At 29.2% G+C, this 22,250-nt stretch overlaps 1 protein-coding gene and 1 pseudogene across 2 annotated transcripts in view; both read left to right on the top strand.

Annotated features, from left to right (window-relative positions):
* LOC149878713 (fibrocystin-L-like) overlaps positions 1–22,250 on the top strand; it is a 58,932-nt gene that overhangs the window by 9,210 nt on the left and 27,472 nt on the right. For both annotated transcript variants that reach the window (XM_090071295.1, XM_090071296.1), the window contains exons 9-23: positions 719–832; positions 1,341–1,547; positions 1,989–2,284; positions 2,457–2,711; positions 3,393–3,552; positions 4,129–4,334; positions 4,594–4,879; positions 5,192–5,461; positions 5,685–5,962; positions 6,070–6,304; positions 6,982–7,063; positions 7,246–7,456; positions 17,227–17,740; positions 21,162–21,226; positions 21,878–22,130. In XM_090071295.1, the coding sequence (XP_089927421.1) occupies positions 719–832; positions 1,341–1,547; positions 1,989–2,284; positions 2,457–2,711; positions 3,393–3,552; positions 4,129–4,334; positions 4,594–4,879; positions 5,192–5,461; positions 5,685–5,962; positions 6,070–6,304; positions 6,982–7,063; positions 7,246–7,456; positions 17,227–17,740; positions 21,162–21,226; positions 21,878–22,130 (3,432 nt within the window). The remainder of the gene's footprint in view (positions 1–718; positions 833–1,340; positions 1,548–1,988; positions 2,285–2,456; positions 2,712–3,392; positions 3,553–4,128; positions 4,335–4,593; positions 4,880–5,191; positions 5,462–5,684; positions 5,963–6,069; positions 6,305–6,981; positions 7,064–7,245; positions 7,457–17,226; positions 17,741–21,161; positions 21,227–21,877; positions 22,131–22,250) is intronic.
* LOC149878714 (uncharacterized) lies at positions 14,429–16,781 on the top strand (annotated as a pseudogene).

Genomic DNA, 22,250 nt, shown 5'->3' with positions numbered 1-22,250 from the left:
GGTATTAAGACCTACTTTTGTAATTTCCCATATTGAACTTAGATAAAGATTTAATAAAAATCAGAAATGCTTAAAAGAGATTGAAGTTTGAAAATAAAATTGTAGGTCAACTTTATAATATTACAATTTTTAGTTAAAAAAAAAATAAATTGATGTTGTCAGTTTAAAGATATATCAGTTTAGTTGAAACCAAGTAATCAAGTGGTTTTGCTTTTTGAGGAAAACTATGACAAAAAATTGTTAAAAATAATTTTCTTATTTTGGATTAAAATGATGTCTGCGTTTTTAATTTTTTTAACAGGATTTGAAAGTTTAAAAATGGGTTTGTTGTAGAGCTTGATGGAAGGCTGTAAATTTTATAAACAACGATTTTTAAGGAAACAGGTACAAATTTATGTAATACAAAACACACAAAGTAAATTCAAAACTTCATAAAAAAAGTTTTGGAACACAAAGTGTTAAAAACAGTGCTTCAAACATTAAACTTCAATAGGAACTGGTTTGAATTGTTGTGCTTTGTTTTTCACAGTTTTTATGGTGTCATAAAAAGCAATAAAATGTTTTAAAGTGCATGCAGTAAGTTATCATGCAGGTTTAATTCACTACAACCTTTCTAGTATGCACATTACTGCTAAAAAGCCTATTCTAAAAATGCTGAAAGCATTTTAAGAACTCAAAAGATCTTTGTTTGATGTTTTCTTTTTTGCTTTTTGTTAAGGCTCCTGGAGATCTTCTTTCATCGTAAGCAATTCAGCTGGTCGCTCAACACGTGAAAAATCTTCAATAATGGTTGATCAAAATGATTATATTTACAACTATCAAACTTTTGCAGGTTAACCATTTTTTAGAATTCTTTTTTTAAAAAAAACTAAAGAAAACATGGAGAAAGTTTTTTATATGATGAAAAAATTATTTGTGTTATAAAAGTTCTATTTGTGATATATAACATTGGTCTAGCTATAAATTAGTAATTATCAAATATTTTTTAAAAAGGAAATGTAAAAGAACCTATAAACTTGCATTTCTTATTTTTTTAAATTAACCCTCAAAAACTAAGTGTGCAGCTCTTCTGTTACACCCTAGGATAAAAAAGGTCTGTAATGTTTAAAAAGTCTATACAAAGTTATATGAATCTTAAAAACTTCTATAGAGTCTCAAAAGATTGTAGAAGTTCTATAGGATTTTTAAAGAGTTTTCTTGTCCTAGGAATGCACCATTAGAAGTGAAATATTTTTAGGAAAACTTCATAACTAAAAGTTTAACTTTTTATTTAATGTCTTTAAATGATTTTAAAATAGTATGATATAATATTGTTATTTATTTACTTTTTTTTAATCAAGAAATTGAAACTATATTGCCAAGAAGTGGCAGTACAGAAGGAGGAACTGTTATCACAATCACTGGAAGATTCTTTGGAAATATCGAAGATAATGTGAAAGTTAAAGTTCACGGAGTTGATTGCACAGTGTTGTCAGTTAATGATACAGTAATAAAATGCCAAACAGGGCCACTCAATGGAACATACCAAACTGGTGATATATTCCCAGGTGATATTTTCCTTCTTTTTTCTCTTAGAAATAACACAATAAGAAAAGTAATGTAAACCAAGATTATTTTAAGACTTGCGCTAAAGCATCTGATAGTAGTTTGATTTTAACAATATTGTTAACCACTTATGATGTATATCTAACAATGTAGTCAGAAAAAGCCAAAAAGGGATATGGCTTCATGTAATTCTGTTGTGTTAAGTGCTATAACATCCAATGACATTATGGAGTTAATTTTTACCAGTAAAAAAAAAAAGCAATCATCAAAATGTATAGGTGGTTTTTTGTTATGATTTTTGAAGGATATTTTTGGAAAACTATGCAGTGTAAATGTATGAGAAATTTGTAAAGACAGCTTTTGCTTGTAGAGAATGTTAATCTTATTTTATTTTTTGATAGGTACCTTGTCAATATTATTATCCTAATTATATTTTTGTTAAGGTGGGCGTGGCTATGATGCTGAAATCTGGCCAGTTGTAAGTTATAATGTGGCAGATGTAAAAAACAAATATAACCAAACATATCCAGTTCCAGTTGTCCAAAACACATCTGATTTGGCACTGCAGATTTATAGCAAAATTATGTTTCTAGCATCACGATATAATAGTATTGGAGCAAGAGTTACAGGATTTTTGCGACCACCACAAGATGGCTTTTACCATATTATAATAAATGCTGATGATTTAAGCTTTTTAGAAATCAGTGATTCTCCTTCAAATATGTCAACCACAAAAATGGTAAACATTGTATGATTTTATCATTATTCAATATATCAAAGTTTTTATGTGGAATGTTACATAAGAGTTAAGCCAGGAGAGAAGAGTTTAGTTTGTTACATCAAGGTGTTTGTTATATCTGGTTGTTCACTATATCAAGATTCTACTTGTATGTATACTTTTATCCCTTTAGGTAAAAGTTGCTTGGTGCAATGCTTGGACAGGTACCTCTTACTTCAGGTATCCAGAGCAAAAATCTGCAAAGATGTTTATGAGAAGTGATCGAGAATATTTTTTCAAAGTGTATTTAGCAGATTATGGTGGTGAATATCAGCTGGAGGTTGGGTTGCTAGGATATAAAACTAATCTAAGTAATGCTGATGTAGATAATGTCTTCAATGAAATTCAAAGTTTAACAATATATTCTGATTACAAACCAGAAATACAGGTAAACACATTTTTAGTAATGCTGTGAGTACTGGATGCTAGCAGTGATGTGCAGTATTTCAAATACATTTACTGTATTTGAAATACTTTTTTAGGAGTTATACATTTAGTTGATTCTGCCTCTATATAAAAAACTTGCATTAATTATAATATACTTATACCATCATCAGCACTGGTAGAACTTCTTTTTGGCTATGGTGGGCTTGTTCATACTAATGTAAATAGAATCTTTTGTCTGGTAGTCTATTTGAACAGCGATTGTTGCTAAAAAAAATCAGTTGCTAATTAAAATGAATTATTATAAAAAAAAGAAAAAAAAAAAAGAAAAAAAGAAAAGAAAACAGAAAGGCAAATATTAATTATGAACATAAACTAGTTATAAGATATGTATTTTTTTTATCTAGTTTATGCTCTAATGCATTACATGCATTAAATTACAATGGTATCTTGGTATTGATGTTTTAAATTAACTTTTATGTTTGTTAGAAGTAGAGATGATTATAGGTCAGTCTGTTAAGTTTTACTCAAGACCTATACACCAATGAAATACTAAAGTATAACAGGGGGTGTCTGTAATATTATTACTGACATTTTTATTATTGTTATTGCTTTTGTTGGTATGTTAAAACTTTTACCAATAGTTTGTAATCTGTTTTATTACTTGTAAAGTATGTTTTTTTAGATAATTGATGTTAGCAAACTAAATGCAAGCAGCCAAATTTTGTTTGCATTAGAAGACCGCATCACTAGGCCATTCTCAGTAAATAAATCTTTCACAGATATTGAAAGCATTTTAAAAGCAGACATCTTCTCAGAAAATTGCTCATTTTCCTCAACTAATGGTATAATAATTTTTTTGAATTTATTATTAATCTTAAAGACAATCATCTACAGTTATGCACAATACAAAGAAACATTCTAAAATACTCCATTTTTATAACAATTCAAATGTTAAACTGGGTGAAATATTTTGCTTATTTATAGTCAATCTGTATAAAGTTTTTTTCAATTTTTTTTCAAACTAAAATTGATCAAAAGCTTGAATGATACCAAGCAGGAAGATATGATTTGTTTTTCCAAATGCTGTAAACTGGAAATTTTGTTTGGAAATTAAAAGTTTAATTACGTTTTATATCTTAACTCAGATTAAAAATATATATATAATAGAACACTTAATTCCACCCAATTATAGTTTCGATGTTTAATCATCAGTTTTAATGTTTAAAAAAGAGGTTATGAAATTTTTAATATACTTAATATGATAACTTTTTATTTTTAAAATTTTAAATCTTATTTGTTAATATAGAAATTTTTTTTTATTATCAAAAGTTGTTTGCATATATGCTCTGATACTTTCTCTTATTAGCATTTTTTTGTTTGTTTGTTTATTCCACAGCAATTATTATTTGATATTTCAGGAGCAAATGTGTTTTATTCTGAGGGCTATGAGTTTGATAAGATAATTGGAGGTCAAGAGTATGGCATTCGTATAGAAAACCAGCGTCCTTTTTGTGGTCGTCGCATGCTTCAACTTTCTAAAGAGTTAATAATATTTTATGCTGATCAAACTGTAGCTGATGATGGTACTAAAAAGTCGTCAATCAATATATTTATACATCAATATGTAAGCATAAATTTAGAACATCTAGATCTGTTAAAGTTGTGCATGAAATATTATATCTCTACAAGTTTTTAAGATTTCATACTTATTTACAATATTCAATATTCATATTTAGTTCTTAATTGTATGTTTCTCATTTCAGTTAATTTTAATGATAAAAACTTACTTTTAAACCTAAGTAGTTTTTTTGTATTTTTTTGGTGATTTGGATCTTGTTGTATTTGGATGATAACATTTTAATGCGATTTAGTATATGTTATAGTTGTGCTTCTTTGTTCGTGGTGCGTTTGCAAGCACTATTAATTTACAATTGTCTTATCAAAAAACTGATGGTTCAACAGCTGTAATGACAAGGAATTACCAATTTAATGTTGACAATAGAGGAATGGGTTGTATGAACATGAAAGACTCCATAACAGCTGAAAATTGGTATGTTAAATATTCTCCTATATATGTGATTTCTATACAACTTGTTCGTGATCCTTCTCAAGATGCATCAATTCCAATTTTTGTGGATGAAGTGTGGATTGCAAACATGTTGAGAGTTGGTGAGTAATGTGCTAAAGTAACAAAGTGCTATTATTTTGAAAGAAATGCCAAAGAAGATTTCCGTTTTTAAAGATTGTTCTCATCACATTATTTTAAAAATAAGTTGAATTCTTTATTAAATGTTGCATTCTCCTTACTTTATTGTCCTTGTTTTTATTACTGAAATTCATAAACTAGAACTATTTAACTTTAGCTAGTCGATAGGATTGATAGTGCTCCTGGGATATGAAGAAGAACCAAAAGAAAACTGACTTTTTTTTATTATTGAAAATCAAGAAAATCTGTATTTAGAACTATTTCTATCTATTTAGTTGATAGTGTTGATAGTGCTCCTGGGATGTGGGTAGATACTTTAAAGGTTGATAACAAAACTGGAATCAATACCACTGGAAACCCAGCAGTGAGAAAATGGGCTGTTTCAATGTTTGTCAATAACTGTGGGAACAACTCATTTGCTTTTCAAGCAATTAGTGATGGAAAACCAGTTCCAGCATATAAATATCAATCTTCTTCTCCACCGCTATCTGGTACTTTCAAGATTGCATACAAGTTAGATGACGGAATAGTTGTTTTAACTAATGGTAATTATTACATATTTAACTAATGGTAATTATTTTCTTACTATTCAATTTTTAAATTTGTTTTTTTTTTTTTGAATAAAGAAAATTGCTATAAAGATAATATTTTCTTTACTTTCAAATATTTACTTTCAAGCATTATCAAAATCATATTATGGTATTTTATTTATTATATTACTTTATCTTTCTTTGGCTATTTTTAGCTAATATTGTTGAATGTTTTTAGACATTCCTCTCAATGTGGATCCAGTCAGTTTAAAAAAAACGCTAGAAGATTATATACCCAAAACTGTGTTTGTTATAACTGGTTCTGCCAATTGTTCACGGTACGAATGGAGAGTTGAATGGTTTTCTGGGGGAGGAGATAAAGAACCGTTGCAGTTATTAATAGATAATGTTCATGGCCAAGGTGTTTTGAGCAGTGTTACAACTATTCAAGATGGTGGAATATTATTTGGACCACTACCAGGAGAGTTTCTTCAGCTTGCTGAGCCAACTCCTCAAGTAAAGTGGCTAAAGGCTTTTAAGAAATTGTGTTGTACATGCTGTTTTGTGCAAAAGGGTTTAGGGTTAAAATTGCTTTAAAAAGTGTTATTTTTCTTTGTTTTCAGGTTGTTGTATCAGTTAATGGAATTGTATCAAAGTGTAAAATACGCGGAAACTGTGGATATAATTACTCTGCAGCATTTACACCCCAATGTTTTGCAATAACACCATCAGTGGGACGAAATGGGACAAATGTTGCTATAAGTTGTAATGGGTGTGTAAACAAAACGAAAGTGTTTATTGGTGAAGTGGAGTGTATTGTTACAAGTAAAACTGCTACAAATGTAATGTGTACTGTTGGTAAGTATTTCTCTTCTACAAATTCATTAGATTATTACAAACTATTTCATTTTATCGTTATCATCATTTTATCATCATGGACCTTTTTTATTATTAAAATGGTGGATTTGTTTTTAGCTAAGACAATATATATATCTTCTGCACAGAATAAAGTTAATCACCAAGATATGATAGTTAAAAAAAGATACTCATTAATCCAATTATAAAATTGAAGCAGTTGTGATGTCACAATTTTTAAGTAAAATTTTGTCATTTTTGTAGTTTGCAATGAGATTAGGGAAATATAATTACTTAATAAAGTACTAGAAAAAAAATTTTAAAAAATAATAGGAAAGAATAGGAAAATAATAAAAAATTGGTAGATAGTATAATAACGTTTGTAAATAATAATGGTTTTTTAAGAAAAATACAACAGGCAATCCTTATACCCTTTATCTGGAATAAATTTCACTTTCTTCCTATTAAAATTAAGTCATACAATTTCAATACTGCTATAAAATATTTTGAAAACTTATTTAAAGTAAATTTTATTTATTTCTAAGTTTTATGCAAATGATGTGTTATTATAACTAACCAAACATGCAGTTTGTCTATGCAAACTATATGCAACCAATCTTCAGTTGGTGCAATCAATCATCAGTTTATTGTAAATGATTAGTTTTTTTAAAAAACTTAAGGTGAACTTCAAGCTGGTTTTCAAAAAGTTGATGTTTTTGTGGATGGTTTTGGAAAATGTCATTCTATGAATATTACATTCCAGTAAGTGTTTAAGTGTATATCTTTTCAATTTTTGTAATGGAGTAAAATAATAAATTGTAAGCTATTTCATGCCGTTTATTATTTTATTGAAAATTACATATTGTGTTTTGTAATTACAAAATGTTAAATGTTAAACAATACATTTTTTCTTTGTATTATCTCTTGTAACTTCTTACTTTCAGATATCAACTTTCAGTTGATAAAGTTTTACCTGACCAAGGAGCATCAACAGGTGGTTTACCAATCACTATAAAAGGATCAGGTTTTGGAAATAGTGTTATTGGTGTAACAGTAAAGTTGGGATCTTATAACTGCTTTGTTACCAGTGTTTCAATGTATTCAATTACTTGTGAAACAGAAAAAGCAGAAGTAGATGGTCCTGTTACTCTGAATGTAGGTACTTAAATACATAGAGAAAAGTGTAATATTAATAATTTAGACATAATTGGTATAAATCTGAATAATTAATTTATATATACAGTAAAAGCCAGTTGTTTTAAACTTGCAAGGGACCAAAGATTTTTTTCATATTTATAGGTTTATGAAAATCATAATTTAGGTAGAAGAACAAGGGAAAAAAGTGTTTGAATACTTAAGACTATGTTTTTTACAACTTTAAAGTATTTCACTTTAAACAGGTTCATTATAGTTTGCTTCTTATTTTTTGCAAAATATGTATCTATGCTTTCTTCAATCTTTAGACATTCTAACTGAACTTCTTCCTCATTTGTAATGCAATCAGTAGTTGAGTTTTTTAAAGACATTCCAATTTTTTTTCTTCCATTTTTGATGCTTAAGTAGATTTTGATAGCAAAAACATTTTTATTAGTAATTTTTTTTTTTGCTGTCAAAAACTGCTAATACTTCAGTTAAAATTCAGTTAAATGAAACTGTGATAATAAATTCTGGTAAAAGATCTAGTTCATGATTACACAAAGCATCAATTTCATCCTCTAAATCGTTAAATGGGTCATTTTTATTAGCTTTAATTATTTCTTGATTTGCAGTAGAGATTCCTATTTTATGCAAACAGCTTACAATCGTTTTGATTAATACTGCATTCCCAGCGAATACCAACATTTGTATTCCATTTAAGATAGAAATTCCTGTTAGAGGTTTGTTATACTCTAACCTTCTGGTAATCTTGCTTTCAGTGATCTAACAACACCTAGATCCATAGGCTGTGTTATTTGTGTTGTGATGTTTATTCCTAATTCATTTTATTTTTGTTGTGATGTTTATTCCTAATTCATTTAGTAGTGGCGCTTGTTTCTAGTTAATTACTAATTCCCCAACTTGATTCTCCAGAATTCGTTTTATAGTAATTTTTCTTCATTTTTTCCATCCACATAACCAAGCATCTGAAGGTTTAAAGTTGTTAAAGTGAGGCTCTATAGCATATAAGCTTGATTTCTCTTGGACTATGGCATCATGTAATGAAAATGACTATGGGTATTCAAAAACCTTTTAAAAGCGGCATGTTCTAAAGTCTCAGTAACAGCACTGCAAAGCTTTTAACATTTTACAATTTGACCTTCTTCAAGTGATGACAAATTTTTTTTCAAGATAGTTATTTATGATCTATGTTAGTATGATTTTTTTTTTTGATACACTATACGTTGCTGCAACAACTTTGTTTGACAATTCGTCTTCAATATATTTAAGTGCTTAATTTTTTTCTGGCAGAGTCTTGTGAATGTGTTTATATATTTGTCCCACTACCAACATCTTACTGTTGTTTAAGAACACAAATGCTTTATATAGTAAACACATCCTAAGTACATATTTAAGTGTTGTTTTGAATGCCTAATGTAGACATTCAAAGTTCTTTAAACATTCAAAGTCCTATAAAACATTAAAATTTCTTTAAACTACTTAATGTTTTACAAAACATTTGAAATATTAAACAGTAGATTTATGTTAAATTGAAGTTCTAGCTTTGTTATTTTTACTCATTTTCCTTCATAAATACAGTTGAAGTATGGCATTTATTTAGAAACTAAGACTGATTTGTAAATTTTATTAAAAATCCACAATATAAAGTAGCTGCATGCTTTGTGGTAAACAAAGTTTCAAAAAGACGTATAAAAAATCATGTGAAATATGTACACACCATGTTTTTAACTTTTCCTTCCTAATACTATGTTACTTAATAATTCATCATTACAAAACTTTTAATGTGCTGTTTGGTGAAATGGATTTGATTGTTATTCTGTCTAAAATAAGAGTCATTTATCTCAAAATAATTGAGGGAAAAACAAGTTTTTTCCGAACTTTTCAGTTGACAATTGGAAAAATTTTTTAGGAAATGTGTAAAAACAATAATTATAATAATTTTTCTGAAAGCTTCACAAACTAAAAACTACATGTAAAATATTGTGCAGTGTATAAAAGAGTGTAACTTCAAAAATGAAACATATCTCATTTCTAAACAATTAAAAGATTTACTTTACTACGAACATCGCCTACTTGAACATTATAAAAAAACTTTTTTTTTTTGTTTTTCACATTTTGGACCACCCTAACTGATACTCTGTGTAAGAACAGGACCTGTGTTTCTTTAAAAAGTTCCATTCCTGTTAATCATTAACTGTACTGTTGTTAGGCTATACCTTCTAGACTTGATTTCAAGCAGTGACAGTGATGCTCCTGATGCATCTTCACTCACTTTAGGAGTCTTGATGACCAATTAAATATGGCTTAACAGTTGTTATTATTTGAACTCTCCTTTTGTTAGGCCTATTTCTAGACCTGACTTTTAAGCAGTGATAGTGATGCTTCTGATACATATACAGCATCATTAGGGTGATCCTGCCGCCCCACAATTTTTAAATTTTTGAGTAAACAAGCCTGACTTTTTTTTGGTGAGGAGGTTATTTGTAGCTAAAAGCTTGGAAAGATTTGAGAGTAATTGGACAATGTTTAGTGGTAGCAGATTTCAATCAAAGTATTTTATTGTATGCAAAAATTGAAAATTTTCAATTTTTAGCATACAAATCTCTTGGACAACCTAATATATCTTTTTATTTTATTCAGATTTAAAGTTTAAATCAAAAGCCTTTTGGTATAAAGAGAGTCAAATAAACAAGTTTAAGAATTAGGTGTGCTATTTAGGGAGGAAAGTAGGGTAGGGAGCAGTTATTTATTTTACACAAATGAAAAGAGCACAAACATATTTTCAGTTAGTCTCTTTGTTTTTGGTGAAATGCTGTCTAATAGCGAAATGGACTAATCTGATATATGTTGGAACCCATTCTGAAAATTAATTATGATAAATTGAGTTTAAAATATATTTAAATGTTTATAAAGTCAAAAATTTTAACATTAAGTTTTAAAAATAAAATAAAGTTCAAATGTTAACAAAAAACTTAATGTTATATTAAAATTTGAAGGTGTAGCAACATAAAAGAGTAACTCTATTAAATGAAAATTAGAAAAAATAAACAATCCAATTAGAATTTAATGTACTATCTGATTGCTTCTAAGTGCCTTTTTCTTTGGTTGGGCAACATATTTCTGTTGTTTTCTACAACTTGTATAATGTTCTGGAACTTATTTTCTTTCTTAGCAGTTCCTTCAAAATCACTACAAAGCTTTACTCCGCGTTCAGCAGAATCGTTTACAACAGATAAACTAGAAACCACATTTTTGGAAGCTAAAAAATCTTCATTTTTATGCCATTCTGTAACCGGTTCCCTGAGAAAACTACTATTTATATTTAGTATGGTGAAAAATACTGGGGAGTCTTCACCAATAAAATCAGTTAAATCATTCACAGCCTTTTTAGGAACCATTGGAAATATAGGTTTACCAAACCCTGACCCTTTTCTTTTTGAAGTTATTTCATTCAATGTTACATAATTTTTTAGTGACAGTATTTTATTTGCAATCTTTTACCTCTGCTTGTCCTCTAAGTTATTATTAAATAAAGACAGTGGAGCTAACTCCTCAGTGAGATACCACATGTGATTGCTGAAAGCTTTCAGAGCAGCATTAGCAATACTAAAATCAATAACTTTATACTCTAATAATTAATTAAAAAGATTTAAATCGTTAGTAGGAGCTATTGAAGATATAGGTACACTGAGCCACCATGGAATATAACAAAATGCAACAAACATATTCGAGGGATGTCTAAGTCTTTAATAGTTTGGCAATTCAGTTATTCAAAGTTTTTCTTAAATTTAAAAATCAAAAATTGCATTCATTATATTGTTGCTTATAACGCTGATGTTAGTTTAATTTTAAATACTTAATAACAATAATAAAAAATTATAATAAACATATTAGATTACCTTAAAAATAGATTGATATTAGGACCTTTTGAAATCTCGATCTTTAAACTGTTCCATACATGAGTTAGTATAATCTCTCCTATGTGATGTCGGCAAGCAAGCCATAGAAGTGGCCTGTTCAATAAATTTTGGATTGAAACACAGTCTGCAGTTATAGCCCCAGTATTTGATGCTGTTGTGTCAAAAACCATGCCTGCCACACAATCTGTGCAGTTTCAATCTTCTAGTAATTCATATGTTGCTTTAGCAATCACTGGTCCCATCTTCTTGGTGGGTTTATATGAAAGCACTGGTACACCCAGTAATTTTACACCTGAACAACCTAAAAATATATATTTTTTAAATAGAAATAAAGTATAAAGTGCTAAATATTAGCATATAAATATGCTAATATGTAAATTGTTCATTAGTGCCTAAATTTACATGAATTGACTGGCCAAAGTTTTATTTTAGAGGGACCTGAAAGAAGAACTGGAAGCCTTTCTTCCCTAAAATTTTTTTTGTCAAGTGAATCAATTAACTTGCTATCCCAATGAAAAAGACCATTTTTTGGAGATTTCCAGGAGCTCTTTATCTTGGTAGCAATTGTCTGCACACACTCTATTTTGTTCCTAAATGGTTTAAAATAAAAAATGCAAGAGTAAAAATATTGATGATTGAATTATACTTTTGGATCCAAAGTAAATTTAACTAAAAGTATAAGTACCCAAAGTAAAACTTTCGTCTTAGAGAAAGTGATATTTCAAACAAAATAAGAAATTTCTATGTTAATCAATATATATATATATATATATATATATATATATATATATATATATATATATATATATATATATATATATTGATTAACATAGAAATGTTAATTGTATGGCACAAATGTTTGAGTGGAATAAAGAACTGAGTGCAGTAGGTGTAATTTTGTTTCTAATATGGTGTTAATCTGAGTGCAGTAGGTGTAATTTTGTTTCTAAATGTTTGAGTGGAATAAAGAACTGAGTTCAGTAGGTGTAATTTTGTTTCTAACAGCTGTTTCAATAACTATAGGTAATTTCAGAATATTATGTGGTATAAACACAGTTTTGCCAGTTTTCAAGCTTCTTTTGTGAGAACACTGCTTTGTTTCATAAACACATCCAAGACAACCTTCGTCTATCTCCATTAAATTTTTTTTAAAACATCTCAAGATATTTGATTGCCGTTCTTTTTCTTTATATTTCTTTTTCAGCAAATTTTCTGTCGTGTAACTTTTCTTCCACGAGACTACGCTTAAGATCAACTGAGTCTATGGATGCTGTCCTATCAGTCATCATGCCGATCAGAAACTGTTTATCCTCTGCATCAACCAATTTATCTAGCACATCATGTGGCTAGAACCTCATTGTTTTTGTTAGCTTGTTTTTAAATTCAATAATGTTTTGAGTATTCTCGACAGTGTTTCTATAGGCATGCTCAATTTTTAACAGACTCTTTAACTTCTCAAATGATTTTATGATTTCTTCTGCCATTTTATTAGACTTAATTGTTTGTATTCTTGTCTGATTATAAAATGGTAGAATTGACTTAACTGTTTTATTTGCTGCATCTCTCTTAGATTTTGAAGTAAAGTGTGCAAGAAAACTTAAAAGCAACTGACAAGCAGTTGGTAACCTTGATCATCGTATATCCTTATCAGATTCAATAGGGATGGTTTCTAGTATGAAATATCTTGGGTCTTTAGATTTAGCCATTTTTACCCACCTAATTTGTCAATATTCTAATTTTTATCTAAAAAAAGTTTGAAATAAGTTATTAATACATCCGTAAAATAGCAACAAAAAACAACACAATTGAAAAATAAAAGACAATTTTGTATAAAACTGTTCAACTGCTTTTGTAATTAAAATAAATATCTTTTTCTGTAATAAACATTGAGTACAAGAAGGGAAAAATAAGGTCCATTGAATAATGTAATACTTCAATTTACATTCTTGTAGTTTCATACTGATAGTTATAAGTTTTTCCTCCTAATTATCAACAAATTTTGAAAAATTATGAGAATCAATTGAAATCTGCTACCACTAAAGATTGTCCATTTTTCTTAAAATTTCAGATTTTTACTGTTTATCATGAACCTCACCCACAAAAAAAAGTCAGGCTTAATCAGAGCACATAAGGGCGGCAGGATCACCCTAAGCATCACACACCATTACAAATATGAATTGTAAGGGTGCTGGAGAAGCAAATGCAAATGGTTGAGTTGAAGTCATGCTTTGATTATTTGGTCCATAAAAGAGAACAAGATGAACAAAAACTGATGAATAAGATGAACAAGTTTTCTGTATAGATAAGTACAAGAAAATAAACAAAAAATTTTTTTTTTTTTTTCCACACCTGAAAATATCTATGTATATTGTGATGGGACCTTTTTTCATAAGGATTTTCTTAACTTTCATTAAGAGAAGTCCTAATAATATAAGGGCATCATCATTAGTGAAAGAGATGCTCCTGACATACAGCATACAGCATCATGCACCCTTACATCTATGCATTCTTAGGGTATCATTATTAGGGGTGTTCACATAACCACTGGAAAAAAAAATTTTTCACTGATCTAAATGCACACTAGTTTATTTTGTGCCAATTGGCATTAAAAGTTACTGTGCAAAAGATATATAAAATAAATTAATGTTTAGAGGTTGCTCAATGGCCTTTTAGTTTTACAATAACAGCATTACGCCTTAAATAATTTCCTAATTTTATCCCATGTTCAATTTAGATAAAATATTAAACAAATTTAATTTGCCATTGTCTTTTATGAGCTGACTTCTTTGGTCATGTGACAAGCAGCCATCATGTCATCTGATATTTTTGATTGAAAAACATTTTTATTAATTGTAATTTTTTGCTGAACAACTGAAATATTTAAAGATTTTGAGGTTCTTATTTATTTCAATCCTATAAAATAATAATTATAGCTGTTATGCCAATATCTTGTTTTTTAGTGCTAAGTATCATTAGGTGACTTAACTTACTTTAGTGTTTGTAGTTTTGTAATACTTATGATTTCATCACATTCATATTGAAATATTGATCACATATTTTAAATTATGTTTGCAAATTAATATTTAATTTCTCAAGTTGAGTTTCATTTGGCATCATTTAATTTTAGCTTGTTGCTGAAAATGAGTGAAAAGATAAGTTCTTCAAATTTTCCTTTGACACGTAATCGAACTGCAATATGGTTGATTGGTCAACCTGAGAAGAACCTACCAAACAATGTCCTTCCAATGATGGTTGATGTGTTAAGGACATTTTTCCACTATCACAAAGCATTGAAACAAATAGTTCCAGTCAGTACAAAAGCAACATCTAATGGTTTAGCTCACATCTGGAAAAAAGCCAGAATTCCAATGACTTACCAGCCTCATATTGTATCAAGAGTGAAAACATGTGTCGATGAATACAACTTAGTTAAAAAGAATAAAGGAAGAGCTAGTAAGTCACAGATTGCTAGAGAGAAAGATTTTAGTATCAAATTAGATTTACTGTTTGACATTTCACACAAGGATGCAACCAAGCTAATTAAAATTGATGAAGATAAAATATTTCTGGAAGACCAAAAGAATGCTTGTATGATGAAGATGGCTGGAGAAGATGTAAAATTCAACAAGAAAAGCGAACAGCAGAGAATCAACAAGCAGAAACAAAAAGAAAGCTGAATGAGGAAGAGAGAAGTCAAAAAGCAAATGCTGTCCTTACCCCTAGCTGTAGCCACATTAGTCTTGATTGTGATAGTGATAGCAAAGCAACAGAAGTCAGTGACATTCCTGATGACAATGGTGATTATGAAATAGAAATTTCGGTTTATCACAAAAAACTAGTAACCCAATCAACTGACTGTGAACTAAGTCCTAAAAATAAAAAGCCACATATTCTCAATGAAATTTTGTCTTCTCCAGATGTATCATCCACACTTGATCGAATCAATTTATCTGACCTAAAATTCACTATATTGGCAGCTGCAATTGCTAGAGCAAGTGGAGAGGACCTCCAAAGTACATCATTATCAAGATCAACAGTCTGCCGCAAACGCATCATGCACGGTTCATCAACTGAAAATCGTATTCAGCAGAAATTTATGTCAAGTGAAAAACAACATATGGTCATCCACTGGGATGGTAAGATGGCGAGAGACAGCACCGACTATGAAAATCCAAAGTCCAATGTTGATAGAATTGCTATTGATGTGACTGGTTATAATGTGGAGAAAATACTGGGTATTGTAAAGATATCATCTGGCACTGGACTGGCACAAGCAAAACCTTCCAGTTACTGACCATATGGAATGCTGCAAATTATTTTGTTGTTTTGTGTTTTGACACAACAGCGTCAAACACGGGTTCCAAAAATGGTGCGTGCATCTTGCTAGAAAAGTTGATGGAGAAAAATCTTCTCTACTTTGCTTGCCATCACCATGTGCATGAAGTAATTATTGGGGAAATATACTCAGTTTTGCTTGGACCCAGCAGTGGGCCCAACATAGCTCTATTTGAACGATTTCAGAAGTGTTGGCCAAGCATAAATCAAGCCAATTACGCTCCATTAGATGAGGTCCATCTTGCTAAACCACAGCTTCAGCAACTTAGATCAGAGGCTGGCTGCTTTCTGCAGCCTTTCTTATCAGATGACTCTTTGTACTTACCAAGAGAAGACTACAAAAAGATGATCGAGCTGTGCCTTTTAATTTTGGGTTTTCTGTTATCAGACTATGCCATCAAGAAATATCACTTTCACATGCCGGGTGCTTATCACATGGCTAGATGGATGGCTAAAGTCATCTATTGTATGAAGATTTACCTCTTAAGAAATGAATTCAAGCTGACTATGAAAGAACAGAACAACTTGTGCAAATTTTGTATCGTTGCTGCTCATATCTATGTACCAGCATGGATTGTGCCTGTTGCTTGAAGCTATGATTCAAAGTGGAGCTGATTGGAGTGTCAGGGGTAAAAAGTGTCCAGCAGCAGAATTAAAAAAGTTGGAAAAGAAGCAACTTCATGAGCTTGTTACATCATCATCTACTACTGCTTTGCAGTCACTTGGTCTTGATGTAACCATTTTATCTGGAACCGATCCAAAGACCTGGGAGGAAACTGCTGAATTTCGTTATACTAAAGCAATTGTTAAACCTGTGAAAGTTATCAATGACACTGCTGAGCGTTCTGTTGCTCTTATGAGCACATTTAATCAACCCATCGCAAAAACTAATACAAGTTTTTGAGGACAACAGAAAACGCATTTTAGATTGCTGCAAAAGCATCTTGATGACATATGCATCTGTTGCTACAGACTAAACTTTTGATCTTGTAAATAGTGCAACATTTGAATATTATTTGCATTATTTAAGGAATTTTTTGAAAATGATTAATGGTATATCATAACTATAACTCAAGTTTTTTAACTATTGTTGTTGCGGCGAATGCTTTTAACACAGTAAATTTTTATTTTCCTTGAGCAACCTCTAAATATTATCCAAAACACCTAAGATTTTGCACAGAAGTTTTTTTTTCAATCAAAGAAACAATATTTAAAACTGTGCAACATTTAACTCAAAAATTTTTTTTTTTGGACACCCCTAATCATTATGATTTGGCTGAAAATTATAAAATTAAGTGTCACACTAAGAGTATTTTTTTTAAACAGTTCAAGTTTCAGAATATTTAAAATTAATTAAATGTAATAATACTTACAAACACTAATTTTCGTTTCAAAAACTTATATCCAGTGATCAACAACTTTTTAAACATAGTAATTTTCTTAAATAAGTCCTTAAAATTAAATGATAAAAATACCAATGATTTTTTTTTAAATATATATTTTTATTTCTAGCTTGCTATTAATGGAAATAAAGCTATTGGAGGCTCATTTACATTCAACTCTTCATTGAATCCAAAAATCAGCAGTGTTTCACCTCTTCATATATATGATGATATAATCATATTGAACGGATCGAACTTAAAAGCTGAAAATGGAGAGAATACTTTGGTTACAATCAATAATCGTAGCTGTGAAATAATATCGTTGTCATCAACCATTTTAAAATGCCGTCCTCCTCCACTGAATTTGTCAGTTGAACTTAAAGTTTTTGTGCCTGGTGCTGGTTCTGTATTGCAGAGATTGGTTGTTAACCTAAAGCTCTCTGGTTTTAACCCTACAACTGGATCCTATTTTGGTGGAACACTAATCACATTGAATGGGCAAGGATTTGGGGAAAATGCTTCTGATGTTAAAGTTCTTTTCCAAAATAAAACTTGTGCTGTGCAAAGTTGCACAGACAGCAAAATCACTTGCATTACATCTCCTGCCTCAAATACATTTTATGTCGACAACTCTGGCAGAGGAGGTATGGTTTGTTTTTCTTTCAAAATCTTAGTATAATTTAAAATTTTTTTTTAAATTTAAAATGTCAGATAACTTCATGTTTTTATTGTAATATATATAAATACACACTCACACACACATGCACACGCACACACACGCACATACACACACACACACACACACTTAACTGTAAAATTATTGTACCACTTATAAATTTCCATTTATTTTAATTGTCATTAATATTATCATATATTTTGACAAACATATTAAGAATACAATACATGAACGCAATTATTTTGATGATAATGATAAAATTGAATTTGAGGATGGTGAAAAAACAAACTGAAGCTAAAAATATGGTTCGTTTAACAAAATAAAGTAAAATGATTATTATTGTTATGCACACTAATACAGCTTAAATTGAAACATATTTGACTTATCAATAATTAGTGTTACCAACTCTTGATGTTATTACAGTCTGACAGTGCTGTGGCATACTTTCAATTAGAGATCTAATTATTTCTTGAGAGATATCTTCCCACGTGCGGATAAGACTCTGTTCCAGCTCATCTAGGCTGTTAAGTGGTGGATGTTGGCTTCTAACACAGCGTCCGATTATGTCACAAAGATGCTCTATTGGGTTCATATCTGGACTGCAAAAGCACACTACTCCAAAACTTCAATATTAATATTATTTAAGTATTCAGTAACAATATGTGCTGTATATGGCCTAGCATTATCCTGCATAAGAAGGAATCCATCTCTAATATATGGTCTAAAAGGTACCACAAAAGGTTCCAAAATGTCTGCTATGTATTGTTGAGAAGTCAGATGTCCACCATCAACAATAAAAAGCTCTGTGCAAGCTGTTAAAGATATTCCGCCCCATACCATCTATGAGCCGCTATATAAAGTGGTTTCTCAAATGTTACAAGCAAAATATTTTTCATTTGGTCTTCTGTACACTCTTGGGCTGCAATCAGAACTTACAAGACAAAATCTTGACTCATCTGTAAAAAAGACCTGTCCCCATTCATGTATTTCCCAATTCATATGCCTCTTGCAAAAACCAGTAAGTTTCTTTGGTGGTCTACAGACTATCTGGAATCAGTAGCTGCTGCCTGAGGTCATAAAATTAAAGTACTAAGTCTTCTTTTTATGGTATTTTGACTAATAGCAGTTCCATGAACCTCAGCATATTGTAATTAGAGACTTTGTGCAGTTGTGAATCTTTCTCTCAGGGTTCGAAACATTAAAAATTGGTCCTCCACAGCAACCCAACCAACTGTTGTATGAGGCACTCCAAATCTTCTACCAAGTTCATGATTTGTTAATTGTTCATTAGACCATAGTCACAAGAATATATAGTCTAGAAACAAAGGCCATTTCCGTTGTTCAACCACTTTATGTTGAAACTTGTATTAAAGACCTGGTGAAGGTGCACAAAAAGATAAAATTTTATTTAACATTACTCTCCTTGTGATTCTGAACTGAAAATTGGTTTTCAGATTTAATGTTGAGATCTTTTAAATAATTTTTATATACATAATTTCTCCGATATGTTAAGAATGATTATTTAAATAAAGCATTCTGTTTATTAAAACCTGTTTTAATAAACAGAATGCTTTATTTAAAGTTACTTTAATATTTATATATACTTTCCTGATTCCTATCACTAATTTCTGCTGTATGTATGTATGTATGTATGTATGTATGTATGTATGTATGTATGTATGTATGTATGTATGTATGTATGTATGTATGTATGTATGTATGTATGTATGTATGTATGCATGCATGCATGCATGCATGCATGCATGCATGCATGCATGTATGTATGTATGTATTTATGTATGTATGTATGTATGTATGTATGTATGTATGTATGTATGTATGTATGTATGTATGTATGTATGTATGTATGTATATGTATGTATGTGTAACTAGTTATCTAATGCTAAACAATAAAAAAAAGGTGTGGTAAAGGTGTATTATATAATATATAAATATATGTATATATATATATATATATATATATATATATATATATATATATATATATATATATATATATATATATATATATATATATATATATATATATATTATGTATATAAATAAATTACATATACTATATGCACTATACATGTGTGTGCTATGGACAGTTTTCCATGTCATTTTCTAATTTAAATATGACATATTGAAGCTTAATGTCATATTTGAATAAGCAAATATGACATTATGGAAGTTGGAACAATTATTACAACCGTATGCCTTTCCTGACATTACCCACAATTAAATTGGGAGTTTTATAGCAGATTTTTTGTTCTTTTAAGAATGTCTTTAACGAGGCTAAAGAGCCTTGCCTGCCTTATTATATGATCAGTTTAATGTCATGTTATATATGCATAATCTACTGATTTACGTCTGTAGATCTAAGTTTACATTGACTCAGGTAAAAAAAAAAAAAAGTTAAATAAGAAAAGTATTTTACACTGACCTAATAAACGTAAGAAAATATAGAGTGATAAAATAAAAGATATTTTACTATTATAAAATAACACTTGTTGTTTTATGTTCCTTTTGTATTCTTTATCATTGACTTGTTAGCAAATTTACATTTTTTTTAACTTTAATACTCTTAAAAATTTCTTGTTAGAAGTTTTCTATAACAAATCAAAACTTCTTTTTTTTTTTAGATTAACAGCATTTTTAAAGCGTTTTAATTTAAACAATTATATTACTGCAGCTGAGTTTCTTCATTTCAGTTTGCAGTGATCTTTTTTTGGAGTCTTTCCTTGCAGCTGTGTTTTTCATATTTACCATTTGAAAATGAAAATGTTTGAACTCATACAATTAAACTGATAATCTGTTCAAGCACATTTGTTTTAATTAAACAGCACCAAAAACAAAGGGCTTTTGTTTGTTTCTAGACTATAAAGTCTTGTGGCTATGATTGAACAAAGTAACGATTGCAACACATTCATCACAACTTAAATTTCATCTAGAACGCTGCATTGCAAACAGATGTGTTGCTCAAATGACAATTATCTTTTCTACTGTTAAAACAGTTTAACCAATGCATACTTTTCGTCTAGAAGTGAGGTTTAATTATAGCAAAACATGCTCTTTATGAAAAGCTGCTATAATTTCAAAATTAAATAAGGGAAATGGAATAAAACCTACAAAAAGCATAACAATAAACATTATTAACATCTTTGTAATTGGTAAATTCAGGAAATACTTAATATTTTTTCAAAAAAATTCGGAATGTATCAGTGGTGCTTTAATTTTGTGGTTAAGTGTGTGTATGCATATATATAAATATATATATATATATATATATATATATATATATATATATATATATATATATATATATATATATATATATATATATATATATATATATAATTTAACAAATAAAAAAGAATCTTTTTTAGTTTTTGGGCCTGGTACTGCCTGGAGCAAAAATACGATATATATCAATGAAGGAGACTCAATTGTGGTTTGTTTATAATTAAATAGTTATTAAGTTATAAAATTCAAGTTGTCCTAAAATAAAAAAGCACTAAAGCATAACACCATCCAGTAATCTCTTAATGTCTTAAGGTATTACCTTAACATGTTATATATAAGATATTTAATTAATTTGCTAATATCAGTATTTATAAATGTATTATTTTATTATCAATGTTAAGCTAATTAAGTTAATGCTAAGTTAATGTTAAGTAAATGTTAGCATTTTAAAGTTGGACAGTATTTAACTGGCGATATATATATATATATATATATATATATATATATATATATATATATATATATATATATATATATATATGTATGTATGTATGTATGTATGTATGTATGTATGTATGTATGTATGTATGTATGTATGTATGTATGTATGTATGTATGTATTTATGTATGTATGTATGTATGTATGTATGTATGTATGTATGTATGTATGTATGTATGTATGTATGTATGTATGTATGTATGTATATATGTATGTATGTATGTATGTATGTATGTATGTATGTATGTATGTATGTATCTATGTATGTATCTATGTATGTGTGTGTATGTATGTATGTAAATTCTTGTAATTATATTTATTTAAAAGTACCTTAAGGTAAATATATAATTGCATATTTAGTACTCGTGGGATTCAAACCCTGACTCGAGTTATTTGATTTCTGTTATACGATATCTTATTGGAAATCCAGATTCTACAGAGCTACTTTGTTCGCCTAATTATTCAGGGAGTTGCTCAGTGACTTTTTCAACTAAAGGAACGTTTATAGTTTCAAGTGGAAAGTTTGTCAAAAATAATGATGCAGAGTTCCAAGAAATGGTTGTAGTTTCAGAGTTATTCCAGTCTCAGGCTGATTTATCATTATCAGTTAAAGGTTGAATTTAGTTTTATGATAAAATTTTCTTAAATGATAATTGATTTACAGATGATATTTAAATAATTTGTTTACATTTAAGGTATCATTATCATTATCAGTAAAAGGTTGATTTTAGTT

Source organism: Hydra viridissima, unplaced genomic scaffold (assembly GCF_058129835.1).
Source record: "Hydra viridissima isolate aposymbiotic clone 2 unplaced genomic scaffold, HvirCarnegie_v1 scaffold_14, whole genome shotgun sequence".
NCBI classification, from domain to species: Eukaryota; Metazoa; Cnidaria; class Hydrozoa; order Anthoathecata; family Hydridae; genus Hydra; species Hydra viridissima.
Note: the sequence above shows the minus strand (reverse complement) of the source record. Positions and strands in the feature narration are given on the sequence as shown.